The following is an 18,817-nucleotide window of genomic DNA, read 5'->3' as shown; positions in this document are numbered from 1 at the left end:
TGTTAGACACGGAGTTAATGTTACATGTCGATAGTGTTTGTTTACGTCAGACTAATGTCTCATTTTATCTTGAAAGCTAAACCGAAATATGTTTTGTGGTTATTAATCTATTATGAAACGAGTACAAATTCTGTACGCATACGTTTTTATTTATCGTAGCAGTAATTAATATGTCATTATTAAAAACGAGAAGTAAGCTGTCTGTTTAGTTTTAGTTCATTACTCACACTCGCGTCTCATCAACAAACCACTCGTTTCGTTGTCTACTTGTGATGGGCGCACACATTGGAGTGTAACATTCTATCACATGGATTACTCTAGTCTCCGTCTGTTACCACTTCACAGATCTCATTCATAGTCAATATCCAACAATATGATTGTTTAGGCCTACTAGACTAGTACTACTACTATAATATACTATATATTTGCCACTTTCACAGAAGAAAGTATGACATCATATTTTAAGAGGGTTTCATCATTGCATTACTAATTCTCTAGATTCTAGATCTAGATTATATAATAATGAGGTAGAACACACATTGGCGACCGTCCAGGTGTTAGGCATGTAGAGGAGCAATCTTTTAAAACAAACAAAGGTGCCATAGTGCTCAAGGGATAGTCCAGAGTGCCAAATCGCACCCTGTCGGGCGCAGAGTGATGTGTCTGATTATGTTTAGTGAATGACTCTAATACTCCATCTTAAGCATGGTCTTTCGCACTGTTTAAAGCAAATGAGGTGGTAGCACTCACAGGAAAGACCAGGGCGCAAAATCGCACCTTGGCGGGGGCCACCTGTCCAAAATAGAATTTTTTCCCCTGATGAAACCTTCTCGGGAGTATACTCATCAACTCCCTTAAGTTTCATAGCACTCGGATGAACAATGTCCGCATCCGACTTTTATTTTTATAATGAGCGACTATAACGCCCCATCTATTGCACTGTTTAAAACAAACGTAGGTGCCATAGCGCTCATGAGATAGTTCAGGGCGCTAAATTGCACCCTGCCAGGGCGCCACCCATGCAAAATGAAAGTTTCTTTTTCCACAGAAACCTCCTCAGGAGTATTCTCAACAAAGTTTCATGGCGATCAGATGAAAGGTGTTGTAATGCATAAAAGTCAAATAAAGTATGATGAAATATATTAGGAGGTTTACATAAATGCTTTACCAATCCTATATCCTTAGACGTTTGATCTTGTTTTCTAAAACTGAGTTAATTAAATGTAAACAATGCCTGCGCTTGGATCATATTTATCGGGGCATGGGTTTACCTGCCCTGCCCCAAGGCATGCTGTATGAAAGCCTTGAGTGTACGTTAATCACTCACCGTAATATCACCGTTTATCACTCACCACCTGAGTGTCAGGGACGTAGAGTGGCGCTGTCATCAGCCCCTGATAACACTACTGTAGGGGCGCCACGTGCTGCCCCTGGCTTAGTTTAATCATTTAATGTCGTGTGCCGCCTTCTCAATATTGTAGGTTGCTCCTTAAAACTAATGTAGTTAGATTAGTTTAGTTAGTTTTCAACTATATCCTGCTAAAAGAGTGGTAGCTTTAGAGTACCTTATACTTTATATTATACACTCAACTCTAGACCTAGAGCAAGGCTTGAGTCATATTGAGATCTTGATTAAGATATGTCATTCTATGTATTAATTATTAATAATTAAATAAATAGTGTAAAAATATTACAAGTAAATTAGTAATTTTATTCAGCTTGTTTTTTTTTTATTATAGAACTTCACAGACGAATTAGTATATAGGCCTAGATATTTTAAATTTTGATTTGTGCTATGCAGTATATGGTCAAAAAAAATTGTAATTTCTCAAACAAGTGGAGATAATTAATGTGACTTGTGTGGACAATGAACAAGAATGATGATGTTTACTTTATTCAGTTTTGATATTCGAACACTTTTATTTTCACCTATGAGGCATTGGAAAATTGTATGTGTATTCTTTGTGATACACATTGCTAATTCAGCTTCCTCTAGAGAACAAGAGGTAATCACACCAGCATGGTAACTAGACTAACTGAATGGACTGTTTAATGTCCTCTGATTTGTGTCATGAAAAACTATCTAGATATAATATTTACTATATACTATATTTTTCCATACTATTTTGCTCTTTAAAAAAATTGTTTTTGCAATGTGTTCATGATCAAAACATTCTGTGTTAAATATAATGAGGATCTTTTCCTGATAAGCACTGCCAAAAAGTTGACCCCCGCCACCTAAAAAAGATTTTTAAAAAGAGGATATGAAACTTATGTTTTTAGTTTTTATTCAAGAGGGTGAAATTGGGACATGTCATTAATAGTTTAATAATAATAATTAAGAATTAATTATTATGAATTAAAAATAATAAATAGTGAAGAGGTCTACATTTTGGTAACTTTAACTCTAAGCCTCAAGAATGCATGCATATTCAAATTAAATAGAGCTGGCAAAAAGTGGCGGGGCTTAACTTTCCGTGCAAGCACTTTTTAGATGAGTGAAGCGGCTTATCTTGAAAAAAAAACCCTATAATAATATTTAACTTTCAAGAATTGCATTTTATTTTCAGATCACAAATCAACTAAGCAAACAAGACTCAGTACTTTTTGTGTCAACTCTCAGTGGTTCATTCTATACAGTCAGTCGCAGTGGTGGGAAAATTCTTTGGTCTCTTAAAGAAGGTACAGAACTTATTCATTTCATAGTTGTTGTTTTTTTTTTTTTGGTTTTTTTTTTTATTTTAAAAATGATATAGGCCTAATACGAGATACTTTGTCTTTTTAAAATTTACCCTAATGGACGTCAGACATTTATCAGTATTGAAAGAATGCAGTGATAAAAATTATAAGATTATGTCCAAACATCTTCATTAACATGAATTAATTAATATGCCTTTAAGTAGGTATATATACATTTAAATATATATTACATCAGAGTTTTTTAACTACTAAAAGAATAACATTAGATCATTCTTGATTCTAATAAATGTGGGTTGTTTTTTTTTGTCGACAGATCCAGTTTTAAGAGTTCCTCTCGATTTTTCAGCTGGGTAAAAAGAACCTTCATATTTCATTTTTTATGATTTCAACCTTAATCTAGTAACACTACTGAGTATAATATTCTAGGCGTTCTTATGTCATCATTAGGTTTCAGAAAATATCTGACATTTGATTTGTTTACATTTTTCTATCCACAGCATTAGTTTTAATCTTTGGATATAATGTGACAAATGTATTTTCTTTCAGTCCTAGTTTTCTTCCTGACCCTAGAGATGGAAGTTTGTATGCCATTAGTGCTTCTAGAGAACCTATCAAAAAACTTCCATTCACTATTCCGGAACTCGTCACGGCTGCTCCGTGCAAGAGTTCAGAGGGCATCTTTTATACAGGTAAATATTTGCCATTTTTATGTTGTAATAATCTCATGTCATAAACTACAGGGTAAGTAAGAATACTGAAGTTACAATTTACAATCATCTTCATTCCTGTGGACTTCTTATGGAGCAAAGGGACATAACAATTCCTCTCCAAGTTGGGCCCACTATTTACAATATTGATAGTGAAATTTTTAAATGGGCTGAAATAATATTTTCAAAACCTTATTTAGGATCCAAGAGGGATTTGTGGATAGCCATTGACCCAACTACTGGTGCCAAAGTTCAGACCTTGTCCTCTGAAGGTGCCCAGAAAGTCTGTCCCTCTTCCAATGAGAACCTGATGTACATTGGCCGAACAGGTGATAATAATTTTATTTATGTTATATATTTTTACTTTACTCTGATTTGGTTTAAACTGCATTTTTTTTTCTTTAAAAGTGGCGTTACTTAACAACAAGGATGTTTTTTTTTTTCAAAAATTGTGTGCCATAACAGGATACATTTACTGGGAGCAGGGTACTATCCCTCTGGTTCTTTTATACCCCCTACCCATAAACTGCATTTGGACATTACCTCCCCTTCCCTGTCAATTATCCCCAAATTATGTAGGGATAGGTCGTCAAGGATAAGTAAGTAAGGAGTTGGATAGGTTTCAGACATATTCTAAGGGGGGTAACCATGGGGAGGGGGGTTAATGTCCTAGCCCCACATTGACCAGATTCAACTGGTCTATCAGAGTTTCAAGTCAAAAAAAAAATTCACAAATTCTTTTTAGATTGTATAAAATTATCATCAAATACTAACTAAATGTTCCTTTCAATGTGATATTTGTTTTATTTTAGAATATTCTATAATGATGTTTGATGGAAAGACAGGAACTAAAAGGTAGAATACAGTATTGTACTTGTATTATTTTCTGAATCTAACCTTGTCAGTGTATTTCATTGACCTTAAATCTACCTAACGCTTTCTCTATGCTAGATGAGTAGGCCTATGTGTTGTAATAAAATTCAAATCACATAAGCGGAAGAGGAGTAGGTCTCATCATTTCTATGGTTGTATTACACTGTGTTGAACTGATGCTTCAGAACTTTACATAATGTATACTTCAAATGTAATAATATAAAAAAATTATTATGTGTTAGATTGTTTTTGCATATTTTTTTAAACTTTTTTTTTTTGGCCCAGAAGGTACATCAATTCAGCATTATTATATTCTCTAAAATGAACTTTTTTGCTTATTTATTCACTCTTTGAATTGCTTTGTTATTGAAACTAATAGATAAACATAGAGGCATAAGAGAGGTGAGGCTCATCAGTTGGTACCAGACTGGTACCATTTATCATTTTGGTTTTTTTTTTCATGCAACATTAAAAATTGTGGTGATTGGGTTATGTATTCAATTGTTTATATTTTCTGAGGAATGCATTGCATTATGATTTGATTTCAGACTTCAGTTAGCTAATGTGTCAAAGTCTACTACCTAGCTTCATAATTTACAGGCAGGGCTAGCCTAAGTAAAAAAAAATCAGTGAAATATTGTTATGAATTCCAAAGGTTTTTTTTTCCAGAAATGTTTTTTATATCAGTAGCCATCTATTAAAAAGAGAGAGATAACTTTTAACTTTTTAGTTTACCTGTTTAGAATGTTATAACATTAAAATTTCAGTTGGCTGTTTTAAAAAACTTGATATTTTAGTTTCTTTTATTTCAGAAGACTGTTCTTTTTTTTTTTTAAATCAATTTTACTTTATATGTTATTTATTTTCAGTTGGAATGCAACATACATGGATTATTCTTCTCATGTGGCTCCTGATGTTAGGGATTATGGTAAGCCTTTACAGTTGTAGCCCTTGATATCAAAGATTACGATGACAGTTGTTGCTCCTGGTGTCAGCTATTTCTTCTTACATTTGTGATTTTTATTCTGTTTGTGTCAGAAATTATTGTAAATCCTAGAAAAAAACAAAATCAGCCAAGTTCTAGAACATGGCCCATGAATTATTGACTTACATATCTTCTGAAGTCACAGTGTAAACAAAACTATGACTGAGAATTAACTGTCCACTGACTTATAGAATGAAGACACATTAATTGACAGACACCTAGTATTTGTTTGTAGAATCAGATTAGTGCAAAGGATTAAAAACAAAAAATTCATTTCTCAGGTTTTCGCCATTTTGTGTCTAGTTCGACGGGAGTGGCCGTTACTTTGGATAGTGATACAGGTATTGGAGTAATTATTTTTAAGTGTTTTTTATTTTTTATTTTAGTATTAATAAACTATATGTTCATTAAAAAGAACCTTCCTCTGTGTTTTTAATTCATGGTCTTTGCATTATTTTCTGTAGGAGAAATTTTGTGGCAGAAAGATTTTGAATCCCCTGTTGTGGCCATGTACCAGATGCATCTAGACGGGCTTCAGCGTGTGCCGTTTGCCATCTTTGCTGCAGACACTCTTGACCATTTAACTGGCCAGTTGGAGTCCACACAGTGGAAGAACAGATTTCTGGATTTGAATCTCAGGCAGACGTTTTAGTAAGTTTGGGTCTTTTTATAAAACCATCCTGTCTGGCCTGTATATATAGAAAGTTGTTGCAATGTTGCAGGATTTCATACAAATCATCTGCTTGTTTTCACCTCTAGATTGTAAAATAAAAATTATGATTGTTTTGTTATTTTACTGATATTTATAAATGCTATTTTTTTATCCTCTTAGCCCAAAACTATATGTTGGGGAATCCCAACATGGTGCATATGCTATCATCACACTAGTTGATGAAACAACAGGAACAATTGCTGTAAGTGTTTTGTTTTCTTTAAACAGATTGTTGTTTTTAAATGCCTCACTACACCTCTCATAAAATTGTGACCTGACAGAATGCAATAACAAGTTTACTGAGACAAAATTTGTTTTTTAAAACTGCAGTTAATGTTTGGTACAGTGAAAAGTATAACCTTTACACCTTATTTCAGGCTCAATGGCCAGATATTCCTCAAATCGAGGGACCACTGTCTAATATCCCAGAAAAGACTTATGATAGTCCAGAAATAAATACACATTCCCATATTGATGTAATCAAAGCCACAACTGTCAGAAGAGGTGGAGCTGTACTCATGATAGGTACAATAGTTGGCTTTCAACAAGTGTTTAGCTGTATTAACATGATGGGTACATTTCATTTCAGCTTTTTTACTTTTAATCATAATCATTAATCTCTAATCAATTTTATTTTTAGCAAGAATGAAAGTTATTTATAATCACGTCTCTTACTTGTTTGGCTTTATTGATAAAACTTTGTTCTTTTAAGTCTCCCTTTCTCTCATTAATGGATCTTATTTCCGCATAGGTATAATTAATAGTTTCACACTATATTTCTTTCTATAAATACAGGAGAAGATAATAAAGAATATTCCTTCCCTTGTGCAGGTTACCATGAGCTCCCAGAGAAAATAGTGTCAAGGATATCTCCAACCTACCAGCTGCCTGACAACAGCCAAGATAAAATTATACCCACTACCAGTGAGAATAAAACAAACCACACTGATGGCTTCTGGGTAATATTCTTTATGAGTGAAGGGAACCTGGTTGTGGGAGTTGGGTGTGCTTTCCTTGTCATACTGCTGGTGGCCCTGTTCTACACCTCGAAAGTAAGTTATTTTTTTTTTCATCACATTTTTCTTGTTATGAGTTTTATTTCTTTTTATTTTGTACATATTTATCTTCTCTAAAAAATTTTTCAATAAGAAATAGACTTTATTTTGGATTGCATTTTTCTGTTCAGCAAAATGAAAAATCACTAAGGAGCATAGCACAACACATTGAGCAACAAAAACACAGTCAAACGAATTCTGATCACAACAGTGAAATTAGTGATAGTAAGTTTAGTTTAAATCATTCATTAAAAAATTTACTTTACATATGTATGTGTGGTAATAATAAATTTTAAAAATAAGGTTTATAATAACTACCTTTTATATACACAGCGTTGTTGTGTTTTGTAATTTACAACAAATAAATAATTCATCATTTACAGTGTACTTTAAAACAATTACTGAGTATGAACATTAAATAGTAGCGTTACTCTAGCTTTACTGTTTATTACCAGTGCAAATCCACCCCAACGGCTGGACAAAAGTTGGTAAAATTGTCTTCAATCCAAAAGAGGTCTTGGGCCATGGCTGTGAGGGTACTTTTGTATACAGGTCAGTTTTGCTTTAAGTTTTTATAAAAGCCGCCAGACTTGATATTATATTTTTTTCTGGGTCTCTATATTTATCTGTGTTAACTGACTGTATGTTGAATTGATATTTTTATTCTAGAATGCCCCCAGAATGTTTTAGTTTGTTTATATGTTGAGTTATTTTTATTCTAGTGGACAGTTTGACAAGTGACTGTGAAAAGACTGCTCCCCGAATGTTTTAGTTTTTTTTATATGTATTGTTGATATTTTTATTCTAGTGGACAGTTTGACAAGCGTAGTGTGGCTGTGAAAAGACTGCTGCCCGAGTGTTTTAGTTTTGCTGACAGAGAAGTGGAGCTTCTACGAGAATCTGACCAGCATCCTAATGTTATTAGATACTATTGTATGGTAAGTAGACACACATACTAGATACTCTGTTTTAAATAAGTAAGATGCCTTGTTTATTCAGATTGTACAGAAATTAATTTTTTTTAATGTAAATTTTTTTATTTATACAAATTTAATATTAAAATACAGTAATCAATGCAGTTTGCATTAAAAAGTATTTTTCCCTATGTTGCAAAGTAAGTCTATATAAAGAAAAAGAAAAAAAACTTATTTTATTGACATGAGACTTTATCATATTTTTTTTTCACCAGGAATCTGACAGTCAGTTTCGCTACATAGCCCTGGAGCTGTGTGTTGCCACTCTCCATGACTATATAGAAAGGAAGTACGTTCCTCCTGTGCCACTGCAGGCAAGGGACATACTGCATCAGGCTATGTCGGGCATCGCCCATCTTCATTCACTTGACATTGGTCAGTCTCAAACATTTTTTAAATAGTTTGGATTTGTTTAAGCAAATAAAATGTTATTGATTTGTTATGTCTTATAAAGTCATAAATATTTATGTAACAGTAAAATAAAATTTAATTGGTTATGTTAATCAGTGGGAAATAAATTATGTAGAGTCGGTTCATCTCTCATGTATGAGGTTTGATCATCTGTGTACAATTTTGTGGATTTGTTAGCCAAATTTTTAAAAATTTAGTAAGGGTCAGCCATATTTTAAAAGTTTAATTTTGGTCTGTCTAGGTATAATTGTGCAGTCTTGGTCATCTAAGCGTAATTTTGTGTCTGAATAAAATTCAATAGGGAATTTTTACAGTAGGAAATTAAAACATTCTTAACGTTAACATGGCTTGGGATGAAGCTCTGTCTATAGATGCTTAATGCTACCTTTATTTTCACTCCAGTCCACAGAGATATCAAGCCTCAAAATGTTCTCATATCTCAACCCAATGCTAAACATGAGATTCGAGTGATGATATCTGATTTTGGTTTGTGTAAAAAACTTGCTGCTGGGAGGTACTCTTTCTCTCGGAGATCCGGCGCTGCTGGTACAGACGGGTGGATTGCTCCGGAGATGCTCAGCTCTGAGGAAAGAACTGTAGGTCTTTGTGTTTGAACAGGGTTACTGTAGGTCTTTGTGTTTGAACAGGGTTACTGTAGGTCTTTGTGTTTGAACAGGGTTACTGTAGGTCTTTGTGTTTGAACAGGGTTACTGTAGGTCTTTATGTTTGAACAGGGTTACTGTAGGCCTTTGTGTTTGAACAGGGTTACTGTAGGCCTTTGTGTTTGAACAGGGTTACTGTAGGTCTTTGTGTTTGAACAGGGTTACTGTAGGTCTTTGTGTTTGAACAGGGTTACTGTAGGTCTTTATGTTTGAACAGGGTTACTGTAGGCCTTTGTGTTTGAACAGGGTTACTGTAGGCCTTTGTGTTTGAACAGGGTTACTGTAGGTCTTTGTGTTTGAACAGGGTTACTGTAGGTCTTTGTGTTTGAACAGGGTTACTGTAGGTCTTTGTGTTTGAACAGGGTTACTGTAGGTCTTTGTGTTTGAACAGGGTTACTGTAGGTCTTTGTGTTTGAACAGGGTTACTGTAGGTCTTTGTGTTTGAATAGGGTTACTGTAGGTCTTTGTGTTTGAACAGGGTTACTCGAGGTCTTTGTGTTTGAACAGGGTTACTGTAGGTCTTTGTGTTTGAACAGGGTTACTGTAGGTCTTTGTGTTTGAACAGGGTTACTGTAGGTCTTTATGTTTGAACAGGGTTACTGTAGGCCTTTGTGTTTGAACAGGGTTACTGTAGGCCTTTGTGTTTGAACAGGGTTACTGTAGGTCTTTGTGTTTGAACAGGGTTACTGTAGGTCTTTGTGTTTGAACAGGGTTACTGTAGGTCTTTGTGTTTGAACAGGGTTACTGTAGGTCTTTGTGTTTGAACAGGGTTACTGTAGGTCTTTGTGTTTGAACAGGGTTACTGTAGGTCTTTGTGTTTGAATAGGGTTACTGTAGGTCTTTGTGTTTGAACAGGGTTACTGTAGGTCTTTGTGTTTGAACAGGGTTACTGTAGGTCTTTATGTTTGAACAGGGTTACTGTAGGCCTTTGTGTTTGAACAGGGTTACTGTAGGCCTTTGTGTTTGAACAGGGTTACTGTAGGTCTTTGTGTTTGAACAGGGTTACTGTAGGTCTTTGTGTTTGAACAGGGTTACTGTAGGTCTTTATGTTTGAACAGGGTTACTGTAGGCCTTTGTGTTTGAACAGGGTTACTGTAGGCCTTTGTGTTTGAACAGGGTTACTGTAGGTCTTTGTGTTTGAACAGGGTTACTGTAGGTCTTTGTGTTTGAACAGGGTTACTGTAGGTCTTTGTGTTTGAACAGGGTTACTGTAGGTCTTTGTGTTTGAACAGGGTTACTGTAGGTCTTTGTGTTTGAACAGGGTTACTGTAGGTCTTTGTGTTTGAATAGGGTTACTGTAGGTCTTTGTGTTTGAACAGGGTTACTCGAGGTCTTTGTGTTTGAACAGGGTTACTGTAGGTCTTTGTGTTTGAACAGGGTTACTGTAGGTCTTTGTGTTTGAACAGGGTTACTGTAGGTCTTTGTGTTTGAACAGGGTTACTGTAGGTCTTTGTGTTTGAACAGGGTTACTCGAGGTCTTTTTTTTCCATAGAGTATTGCTATAGGTCATCGTGTTTGTTAAGTGTAAGTGTTACTGTAGATCTTTGTGTTGTGTTAACCTTAAAGTGTAACTGAAGTTTCTGTGTTTGTTAAGCATGTTACTGTAGGTCTTTGTTTTATGTGTGTAAAGTGTTACTGTATGACTTTGTTTTGTGTTTGTAAATAGTGTTACTTTAAGTCTTTCTTTTACTGATTAATTTGTAATGTGTTACCTTAGATCTTTATTTGTAAAGTGTTACAGGTCATTATTAAATGCTACTGAAGTGTTACATATTTTTTCTAATTTCTAGTGTTTCACAAGTTAATATTTTGTTCTCTTATTTTCTTAACTGGTGTTACCTACATGTTAAAAAATCGATATTTTGCTTTTTGGTTTAAATACTCTGTTCTTAAATTTTGCAGACGTGTGCTGTAGACATATTTTCTGCAGGATGTGTATTTTACTATGTTCTTACAAAAGGCCACCATCCATTTGGAAATAATTTAAGAAGGCAAGCAAATATTTTAACTGGGGAATCAAATCTTCAACAATTGCAAGGAGACGGTAAAACTATATTTTCTTTTGCTTATATTTGTTTGCATGTAGAATTTTAAAATTATTCTACGAGAACATGTTTTTGTTTCATGTTCTCTGCTATGCTGTTTTCCGTTAGCTTCAGTTTTATGAATCAGTTTCATCAAATGGAAACCTATACATACTGTCTGTCTTTTATCATATTTATTTCCCAGAATAGGTGCTCAAGTTGTATATTATTTTTTTTTACCAGAAAACTGCACAGCTAGCCGACTTATAGGCAAAATGATTTCTCATTCTCCTGATGAGCGTCCTTTGGCAGATACTGTATTAAAACATCCTTTCTTTTGGTCAAAATCAACACAGCTAGCGTTCTTCCAGGTCAGTGAAATGTTACTGTGATTAGTGTGATCAAGCTGAGTATGTCTTTGTTGTTCAACTCAATTATAGAAAGACAGAATTTTGTCTTCAAATCATTTCTAGTTAGAACTTACTTGTTAAGATCTACATAGTAGTGTTAAGACTAAAAATTGAAGTTAGAACTTACTTGTTAAGTGCAGTATAGTAGTGTTAAAACTAAAAATTGAAGTTAGAACTTACTTGTTAAGATCTACATAGTAGTGTTAAGACTAAAAATTGAAGTTAGAACTTACTTGTTAGATTTACATATTAGTGTTAAGACTAAAAATTGGTGCCAACAGGATGTAAGTGACCGTGTAGAGAAAGAAGAGGAAGACTGTGTGCTGGTTCAAAAGTTGGAAGAACAGGGCATGGTAGTAACTCGTGGAGACTGGAGGAAACACATCTGTCAATATTTACAGGAAGGTTTGTCTCCCATGTTTATATCTAATAGTAATAGCCGCAACAGCAGCTGTGGAGCAAATACTTAATCTGAAATTTTGTCAGTTCTCTTTTGGAAATCTATAAGATATTAAAAATAATTTTTTATATAAAAGCTTTTAATCAATAAAAATTGAGAAAGTCTTTTTAACTTGGGTGATATTTTTCCAGAATTATTTTTACTTGTATTTATAAAAGTATCTGAAATTTAGAGTTGTTAGCCTAGAAAAGTTGTTAGCTTATTAATTCCAAAGTAATAACTCTTTTATTTTAGCTCTAATTTAATACTTCACTTATTTCAGATTTAAGGAAATTTAGAACTTATAGAGGTGATTCAGTGCGTGATTTATTGAGAGCAATGAGAAACAAAGTAAGTATTTGATGCATTAGATATTGTTGAATTTTGATTACTGTAGCATGATCTATTGAACAGATATAATATTATGAAGTAATAGAAAACTAATTATTTTTAATTGATTAAAATATAGTAATATGTAGGCTGTCTATACCCAGAAACATCACAATGCATTTTAATTTTACCAAGCAAAAATGATCACTTTGTGACTCCATTTAACAGAAATGTCACAATGCATTTTAATTTTACCAAGCAAAAATGATCACTTTGTGACTCCATTTAACAGAAATGTCACAATGCATTTTAATTTTACCAAGCAAAAATGATCACTTTGTGATTCCATTTAACAGAAACATCACTACAGACAGCTGCCAGAGCCAGTGAAGATGAGTCTGGGTACTGTCCCTGATGAGTTTGTTACCTACTTCACCTCACGGTTCCCACTTCTACTGCTGCACACATACATCGCCATGGAGAGCTGCAAACATGAAAAACTGATGAGACCCTATTATCACTGTGATCAAAGATTTCCAGAGAAAACCACAGAGCCCTATCACTATGACGAAAGGCCCCTGCCTGATCCACAGCTTGGTTTTAAAAACTTTCAACATTCCACAAACGGTCAGGGGTTTTTACTCCCTAACAGTAAACTAAAGCCGTGCACGCCCAGAACTTTATTGCAGCAGGATGACACAGTTTCCTTAAGCCCACCTCAGGTCAGGCTCAATCGATCTCCTAAAAACCAGTTCAAAAACCATTGGAAAAGAAGAGCGACCAAGTCTCCTGAGAGTGAAAAGTAGTGTGAATTTTTTATTTTAATGTGATATTTTCCAAACTGTGTTGAAGTGCCTTTGTGGAATGTAATTGAAACCTTTGTTGTAACCTTGACCTTTGTTACACCATCTTGTTATTTTAATTGCACATATTTTTATTTATTTACTTTTAGCCTTCAGTATGAGTGCCATCTAATAAATTTTACATATGTTTATGCTACTATTCATTTGACTATGTTATGAAATGAACTGTAACACAATGCAAGTCAATAAATTAAGAAATATTTTCTGTGTATTACCATGTCACATGACAAAATATCAAAATGTTTCAAAGTTATTTGACACAAAAATGCAACAATATCTAACAATAAAATTACTTTCAGATTCTTTCACTCTTTTGTCTGTTCAGAATGTTCTGTCTCATTGTCCTCCACCTCTTGCATTTCCTCTTCGCTTCCCTCTTTCCCTGAGGTTACCTCTTCTTTTGATTCCTCTGTCTCCAGCTTTGGTTTCTTTTTTGGTGGTGAAACTTCCTTTCTTTCTTCATCTGAATTGTGAGACGATGCATGTTTTTTATCATCTTCTGACTGGTGATTCTCATCTTTCTCTTCGCTGTCTCTGTGCTCATCTGACTTCTTCTTTCTTTCACTGGATTTTCTGGATTTATTTTTTTCGTCATCCTTTTTGCGTGCTTTTCTCCTGGACTCTATTTCGGCTTTTCTTTTTTCTCTTTCCTTCTTCCTTTCTTCTTCTTTTTGTTTTTCCAACTCTTTGAGCTTTTCTTTAGCCAGCCTCCAGACTTCTTGCTGCTTCCTTTGTTCGGTGGACGTCCATGTTCCATCATCGTCTTCAGCTTCACCCACTCCAAGCTCCACAAGTAAAGTTGGACTGTAATGACGATAGCTGCAATACAAATATGTAAATATTGACAGATGGTATAGGAAATTTCGTTTTTTAATTTCCTAATAAATAAATTTTTTTCATTGAAAACTTTTTTTCTATAGAAATATTAGAAAAATTGAAACTTTGCACAAATATGACATAAAGAGACTTTACTTTCCAAAGTATCATAATATCATGATTAGAATTTTTAGATTTTTACTTTATTAAACAACAATGATGAGCCATTTAGAGATTTATACATACCGCATACACGTGTTGAGGCAGCTTAAGACCAGCTTACTGCCAATCAACTCCAGCCTTATAATCACATCTGGTTCAGTCAGGGGTGAGGAGAGCCAGGCTGATGGGTTGATGGACCAAATAGTGTTGCGCACAATCTCCGCTAACAACTCTGAACCAGGCTCTGATAATTTATCCAACAGCATGACACTGAAACACTTTGGCTCTTCAGATTCAGTAAAAATGTGGGCTAACACTCGACGAGTCATTACTTCAAGCTGAAATTTAGAAAAATTAGAACGAAATAGCTTATTTTGCCTTTAAAAAAACGTTTTAAAACATCTTATACATTTTAAAATCAGTCTAGTATTTCTACAATAAAGTACAAATTATTTTTCAGAGTATAAAACTTAATTTACGAAATAGATGTTCAACAAAATAGCTGTCCCCTTTAATTAGCAAATATGAAACCAGAATCAATATCAGATTTGAAAGTGAAAAATCTGATCAGAAACAAACATATAAACTTCACATTGTAATACAATCATTTTATTTGATGTTATTTATTTATATATACTACAAGTACAAACTGAATGCATAAACAAACCTGAAAATTGTTGAAATCGCAGACACCCAGCACTGGCAGCAGTTGACAAACAGCATCTCCAGTAACTTTCTTCCTCTCTATAATGATCTCCATAGCAGCCTCTGCTAACTCCATAGGATCAGGAATGTTTGACTTGATGAACAGCACATTTCGCATTTCTGTACGAAAGGCTTTGAATTTGTGAATACTGCGCATTCTTTCAACTTCTTCTTTCTTGACTTCTTTCTTATCGCTGTCAGCTTTTTGGTCGCTATCATTTTTTGCTGCATCATCCTTTTCTGTATCGCCCTTTTCTTTATCTTCCTTTGATGCATCACCCTTCTCTGAGTCATCCTTAGCTGTCTCTTCTTTCATTGTGTCATCTTTTTCTGTATACTCTTCTTTGATGTCAGTTGAGTCACTGGTTTCTTTATCTTTCGATGGTTCTGTGTCCATCTCTGCTGGCTGAGACTCACTGGGCTCAGAACTTTTTTCATTTGATTTAGTGTCTGCTTCCTCAACTGGGGTTGACTCATTGTTTTCTGTTTCAGTTTTTATGTCATCTTCCACCTGTTAATTAATAAATTATGCATGTAAAAATTAATATTGGTTAAAATATATAAAAATCAAATTGGTAGTAAATAGAAGAATACATCATTTTAATATTTTTAACATAGAAAGATATGTTGACTAGTATTCTTCCACATTAATAATTACTATGTGCAACCTAACCTTTTTAAAAGCCTATGTGCCAACTAATGAAATAAAACAAACCTCTTCTGTCTCTTCACCCTCTGGAGTAGGCAACACTTTGATAAGCTGTGGATCCATGAAATCAATTTTCACATACCCTAACTTAAGGTCAAACTTTTTTCCTTTTGGCTAGACATTTTAAGAGAGAGAGAAAAATATATTTATCACTTGCAAATAATTAGAAATGGTTCAAGGTTATTGCAAATAATCATTGTATTTATTTCAGCTAAATTTTAACTCTAAAAGAATATAATTTTGTGTTCAATTAAATGTATGAATGGTGACTTGTATTATTTACATTTATAATAATTTTTAACATTTTATCCTTGTGCTCATGTTCTTTACCATACATATTTCAATTTACAAATTCCTCATTTTTGTACATTTGATAGATTCAGCTAAACATTAGCCAATAAAAATATGTTCATGTAGTTAAAATAGTATATTCTTTAAACCACTCAATGTATAGAGTTACCTTGATCCCTCCATAAAGTTTGATAGAAGCCTGTCTTAACAAATCAATAGCATCATCAATAGCAAACTCTTCTTTTCCTGGTAAGGTAGTAACAAGAAAGCCTCTGGTGCCAGCCTCCATAAACTCTTGAGGGCCAGCATACAAGTCTGTACAAGATTTCATTTCCTCTGACATCTTACTTGTGTACAAAAGAAAAAGACAATAAGGAAAAAGGTTTTTGTAAAACAATACATGTCTTTAAACTCTATACACCATTTAATGTTTATTTTAAAAAATATAAATGAAATAAAAAGCAAGGTATTTAAAGAATGTGACTTTTTTATAAACTTGAAGATGTATTTAGGCCTAATAAAAACTCAATAGTTGCAGAAAATTTTCACTTGCATTGAATTTGGGGGGGGGGGGGGGTCTTCATAAAAGATGTGATGCTATTTTTGCAACACCTCCATCCCTATTACCATTGTCACACATTATCTAAAAAGCCTACCCCACCCACAACTGCAAATTTTCTTTACTGAAACAGCTGTTTTTTAGGTACCTCTATTACGTAAACATATTATTTTTACAATAGTTTGTAATATTTTAAAATACAAAATAACTGCTAAAATTCAGTTTAAAAAATAACTTTTCAACTTGTCAAAGTATGCATCCCACTTTCCTAACATGTACCTCCCCCTATTTAAAACATCTTCTCCCCTCTCCCCCACAAAGAGTTAAGTAATTCATGAGTATCTACTAACCAATCTTAGATTTAAAAAATACGTGATTCTCTTAAAAATAAATCAACCCAGCAGCCTGTCAAGGACAATCCTGCAAAGCACCATGCCCTAGTAGTACTAGTATATCAAGAATGAAGTGGTGTCATTTGGACAATCCAAATGCTACTTTTAACTAAGGCACTTGAGTTAATAATTCAAGTTCAGCACAATCTCCCCACCGAAAAAATAGTCTGCTATTCTTACAACACAAGCTCATATAAAGTAAAAAATTTAAAGGCTGATTGTAGCTGGAAGAAGCATGCGCATAGTGCTAAAGCTACCTGATTTTTCTTGTCATCAAACATACATTGTTTAGGCCTATGTGTTGTTCTTGATTGATGGGTCAGGGGTTTACTCGATAAATAGTAAATTTAAATAGATTTTATAGATTAGAACTCTTTACTAGACCTAGGCCCTACTATGGGTTAGGGTATTAACTAAACTGAACCCTCAACCCCTGATAACCTGCCCGAAACGCAACTGTTTGACCAGGCTGTACAGATAGTTTTGTCAGAAAAATAAGGCTAAATACTAAATGCCATGGGTAATTTGATCACATTCCACAGCTGTAAAATGATAACTTAATTTAAACTTAAGCCCAAGCCCAATGCACTAAGGTCATTGAGTTTTGCACCGTCTAAAGGCCTGCACACATGGAGGAAGAAGCTTCTTCCAAGTACTCGAATTTTAAAACTGTAGGCTAGTGTGTGTACTAATTACTAGATTCTATTTACTATTGTGTAATAAAGAAGACAGTAAAGAAGAGTGTAGTTGTAGCCTTAAGTATTTTAAGTAAGTAATAAGTATCTTAAAATCGTACGAGTATTTGACGAGAATGCCAGACTGATAATGTCTAATATTACTAGGTTTTTCTAGATCTAGATTCAGTTAGTGTTATTTTCAATAATATTTTGTTTGACGAGAGGAGACTGCCAGCCTGAATCTCTGCTGCAGTCTGCTGTTGAGTGTGCCGGCTCCGGCTAACTAACCCATTTTCATTGTGTTGTCAAATCCTCCACAACTTTGGCAACAAAATTCTCTGCGCATAATGAAAATATTTAATTTAATAAATTTGTTACATAATTGCCCTTACTTTGCTTTGAGTGTAAATTATTACGATAAAATATAGGAATTTGTTTCTGTTTCCAACACTGAGATACTCAGCGTTTGTAAACGATAACTAGATCTATAAACCGTATATACTAACTGCTGTGCATTTTTGAAAACTACCGAATTGCTATCGAAATAAATAGTACAATCTAGAATCTAGATCTATATAAAAACTAGTGGTCTATTTATAACTCTTTTTATATGTGCCCAATAAACGTAAGAAAGTATATAATTAATTTTCTTAAGCTATAGGCTATAGTTAAATTAAGACCTACTAGAGATGAATAGTAAAAGTAAAAACCTTTGATAGCTCTAAAAATCTTTTCAAAACAGTTCTTCGACGTTAAAGAAAAAAAAAACAGCTAGAGCCACGCCCGCTCATAACACATTGTAATATATGTCTCACCACCACCACCACCAATAAGCAGTGTAATATCATTTATAGACGACCTCGTATTAATTTTTTTTCAAGCCCGATCCGTCTTGAGTAGACACCTTTCAATACTTTGAAATTTGCTTTATATCAGATCAATATATTTTTACCGCTAATATACAATTATGAAAACCACGATGATTCATTTTCAGAACATATTAAACATGAAAAGAATGTTATTAATACATCCCGAGGCGATATTCTGCTTGCACCCATCAGAGTTTCGCCCCCCCCCCCCCGAAAAAATTTTACCGCCCCCCCCCCCCCCGAACGAAATGAAATTTATATAATTTATATAGAAAATATATGCTTTTAACAGTGTCCGCCCCCCCCCCCCCGAAGAAAGTCTACCGCCCCCCCCCCCCCCCGAAAATTTCAAGTGCCCCCCCCCCCCGGAGAAAAAAGTCTGGAAGAAACACTGGCACCCATATTATGTGTTTCTTGATTCGAGTTTAATTATGCATGAGTTATAAATTAAAACTGACAGGTTATTTTTTAATCGCATTTGAAAACACTAAT

General features: G+C 34.1%; 2 protein-coding genes across 12 annotated transcripts; one reads left to right on the top strand and one right to left on the bottom strand.

Annotated features, from left to right (window-relative positions):
• Positions 1-10: 10 nt before the first annotated feature.
• Positions 11-13,453, top strand: LOC131948546 (serine/threonine-protein kinase/endoribonuclease IRE1). 10 transcript variants are annotated; one of them, XM_059310115.1, is made up of 23 exons: positions 11-132; positions 1,901-2,006; positions 2,571-2,682; positions 3,014-3,050; positions 3,247-3,389; positions 3,608-3,736; positions 4,220-4,262; positions 5,150-5,208; positions 5,547-5,606; positions 5,730-5,916; positions 6,098-6,179; positions 6,355-6,550; positions 6,809-7,029; positions 7,164-7,257; positions 7,488-7,584; positions 7,841-7,970; positions 8,222-8,381; positions 8,820-9,013; positions 10,982-11,123; positions 11,347-11,474; positions 11,795-11,918; positions 12,236-12,303; positions 12,639-13,453. In XM_059310115.1, exons 1-23 carry the CDS (start codon positions 113-115, stop codon positions 13,086-13,088), a joined length of 2,982 nt encoding a protein of 993 aa, XP_059166098.1. In that variant the 5' UTR covers positions 11-112; the 3' UTR covers positions 13,089-13,453. The 10 variants fall into 10 exon arrangements, with proteins under 10 accessions (XP_059166098.1, XP_059166097.1, XP_059166095.1 ...); XM_059310114.1 differs by having other exon boundaries at positions 1,838-2,006; XM_059310112.1 differs by having other exon boundaries at positions 1,802-2,006.
• On the bottom strand, positions 13,332-17,957 carry LOC131948548 (uncharacterized). Of its 2 annotated transcripts, none has more exons than XM_059310122.1 (6): positions 17,849-17,957; positions 15,998-16,175; positions 15,544-15,651; positions 14,791-15,339; positions 14,208-14,461; positions 13,332-13,964 (listed from the first exon to the last, which is right to left on the bottom strand). In XM_059310122.1, exons 2-6 carry the CDS (start codon positions 16,169-16,171, stop codon positions 13,451-13,453), a joined length of 1,599 nt encoding a protein of 532 aa, XP_059166105.1. In that variant the 5' UTR covers positions 16,172-16,175; positions 17,849-17,957; the 3' UTR covers positions 13,332-13,450. The 2 variants fall into 2 exon arrangements, with proteins under 2 accessions (XP_059166105.1, XP_059166106.1); XM_059310123.1 differs by having other exon boundaries at positions 15,998-16,171.
• Between the last annotated feature and the right edge of the window lie 860 nt (positions 17,958-18,817).

This window comes from Physella acuta, unplaced genomic scaffold (assembly GCF_028476545.2).
Source record: "Physella acuta isolate Inbredline_101_S28 unplaced genomic scaffold, ASM2847654v3 ptg000648l, whole genome shotgun sequence".
Taxonomy (NCBI): Eukaryota; Metazoa; Mollusca; class Gastropoda; family Physidae; genus Physella; species Physella acuta.
Note: the sequence above shows the minus strand (reverse complement) of the source record. Positions and strands in the feature narration are given on the sequence as shown.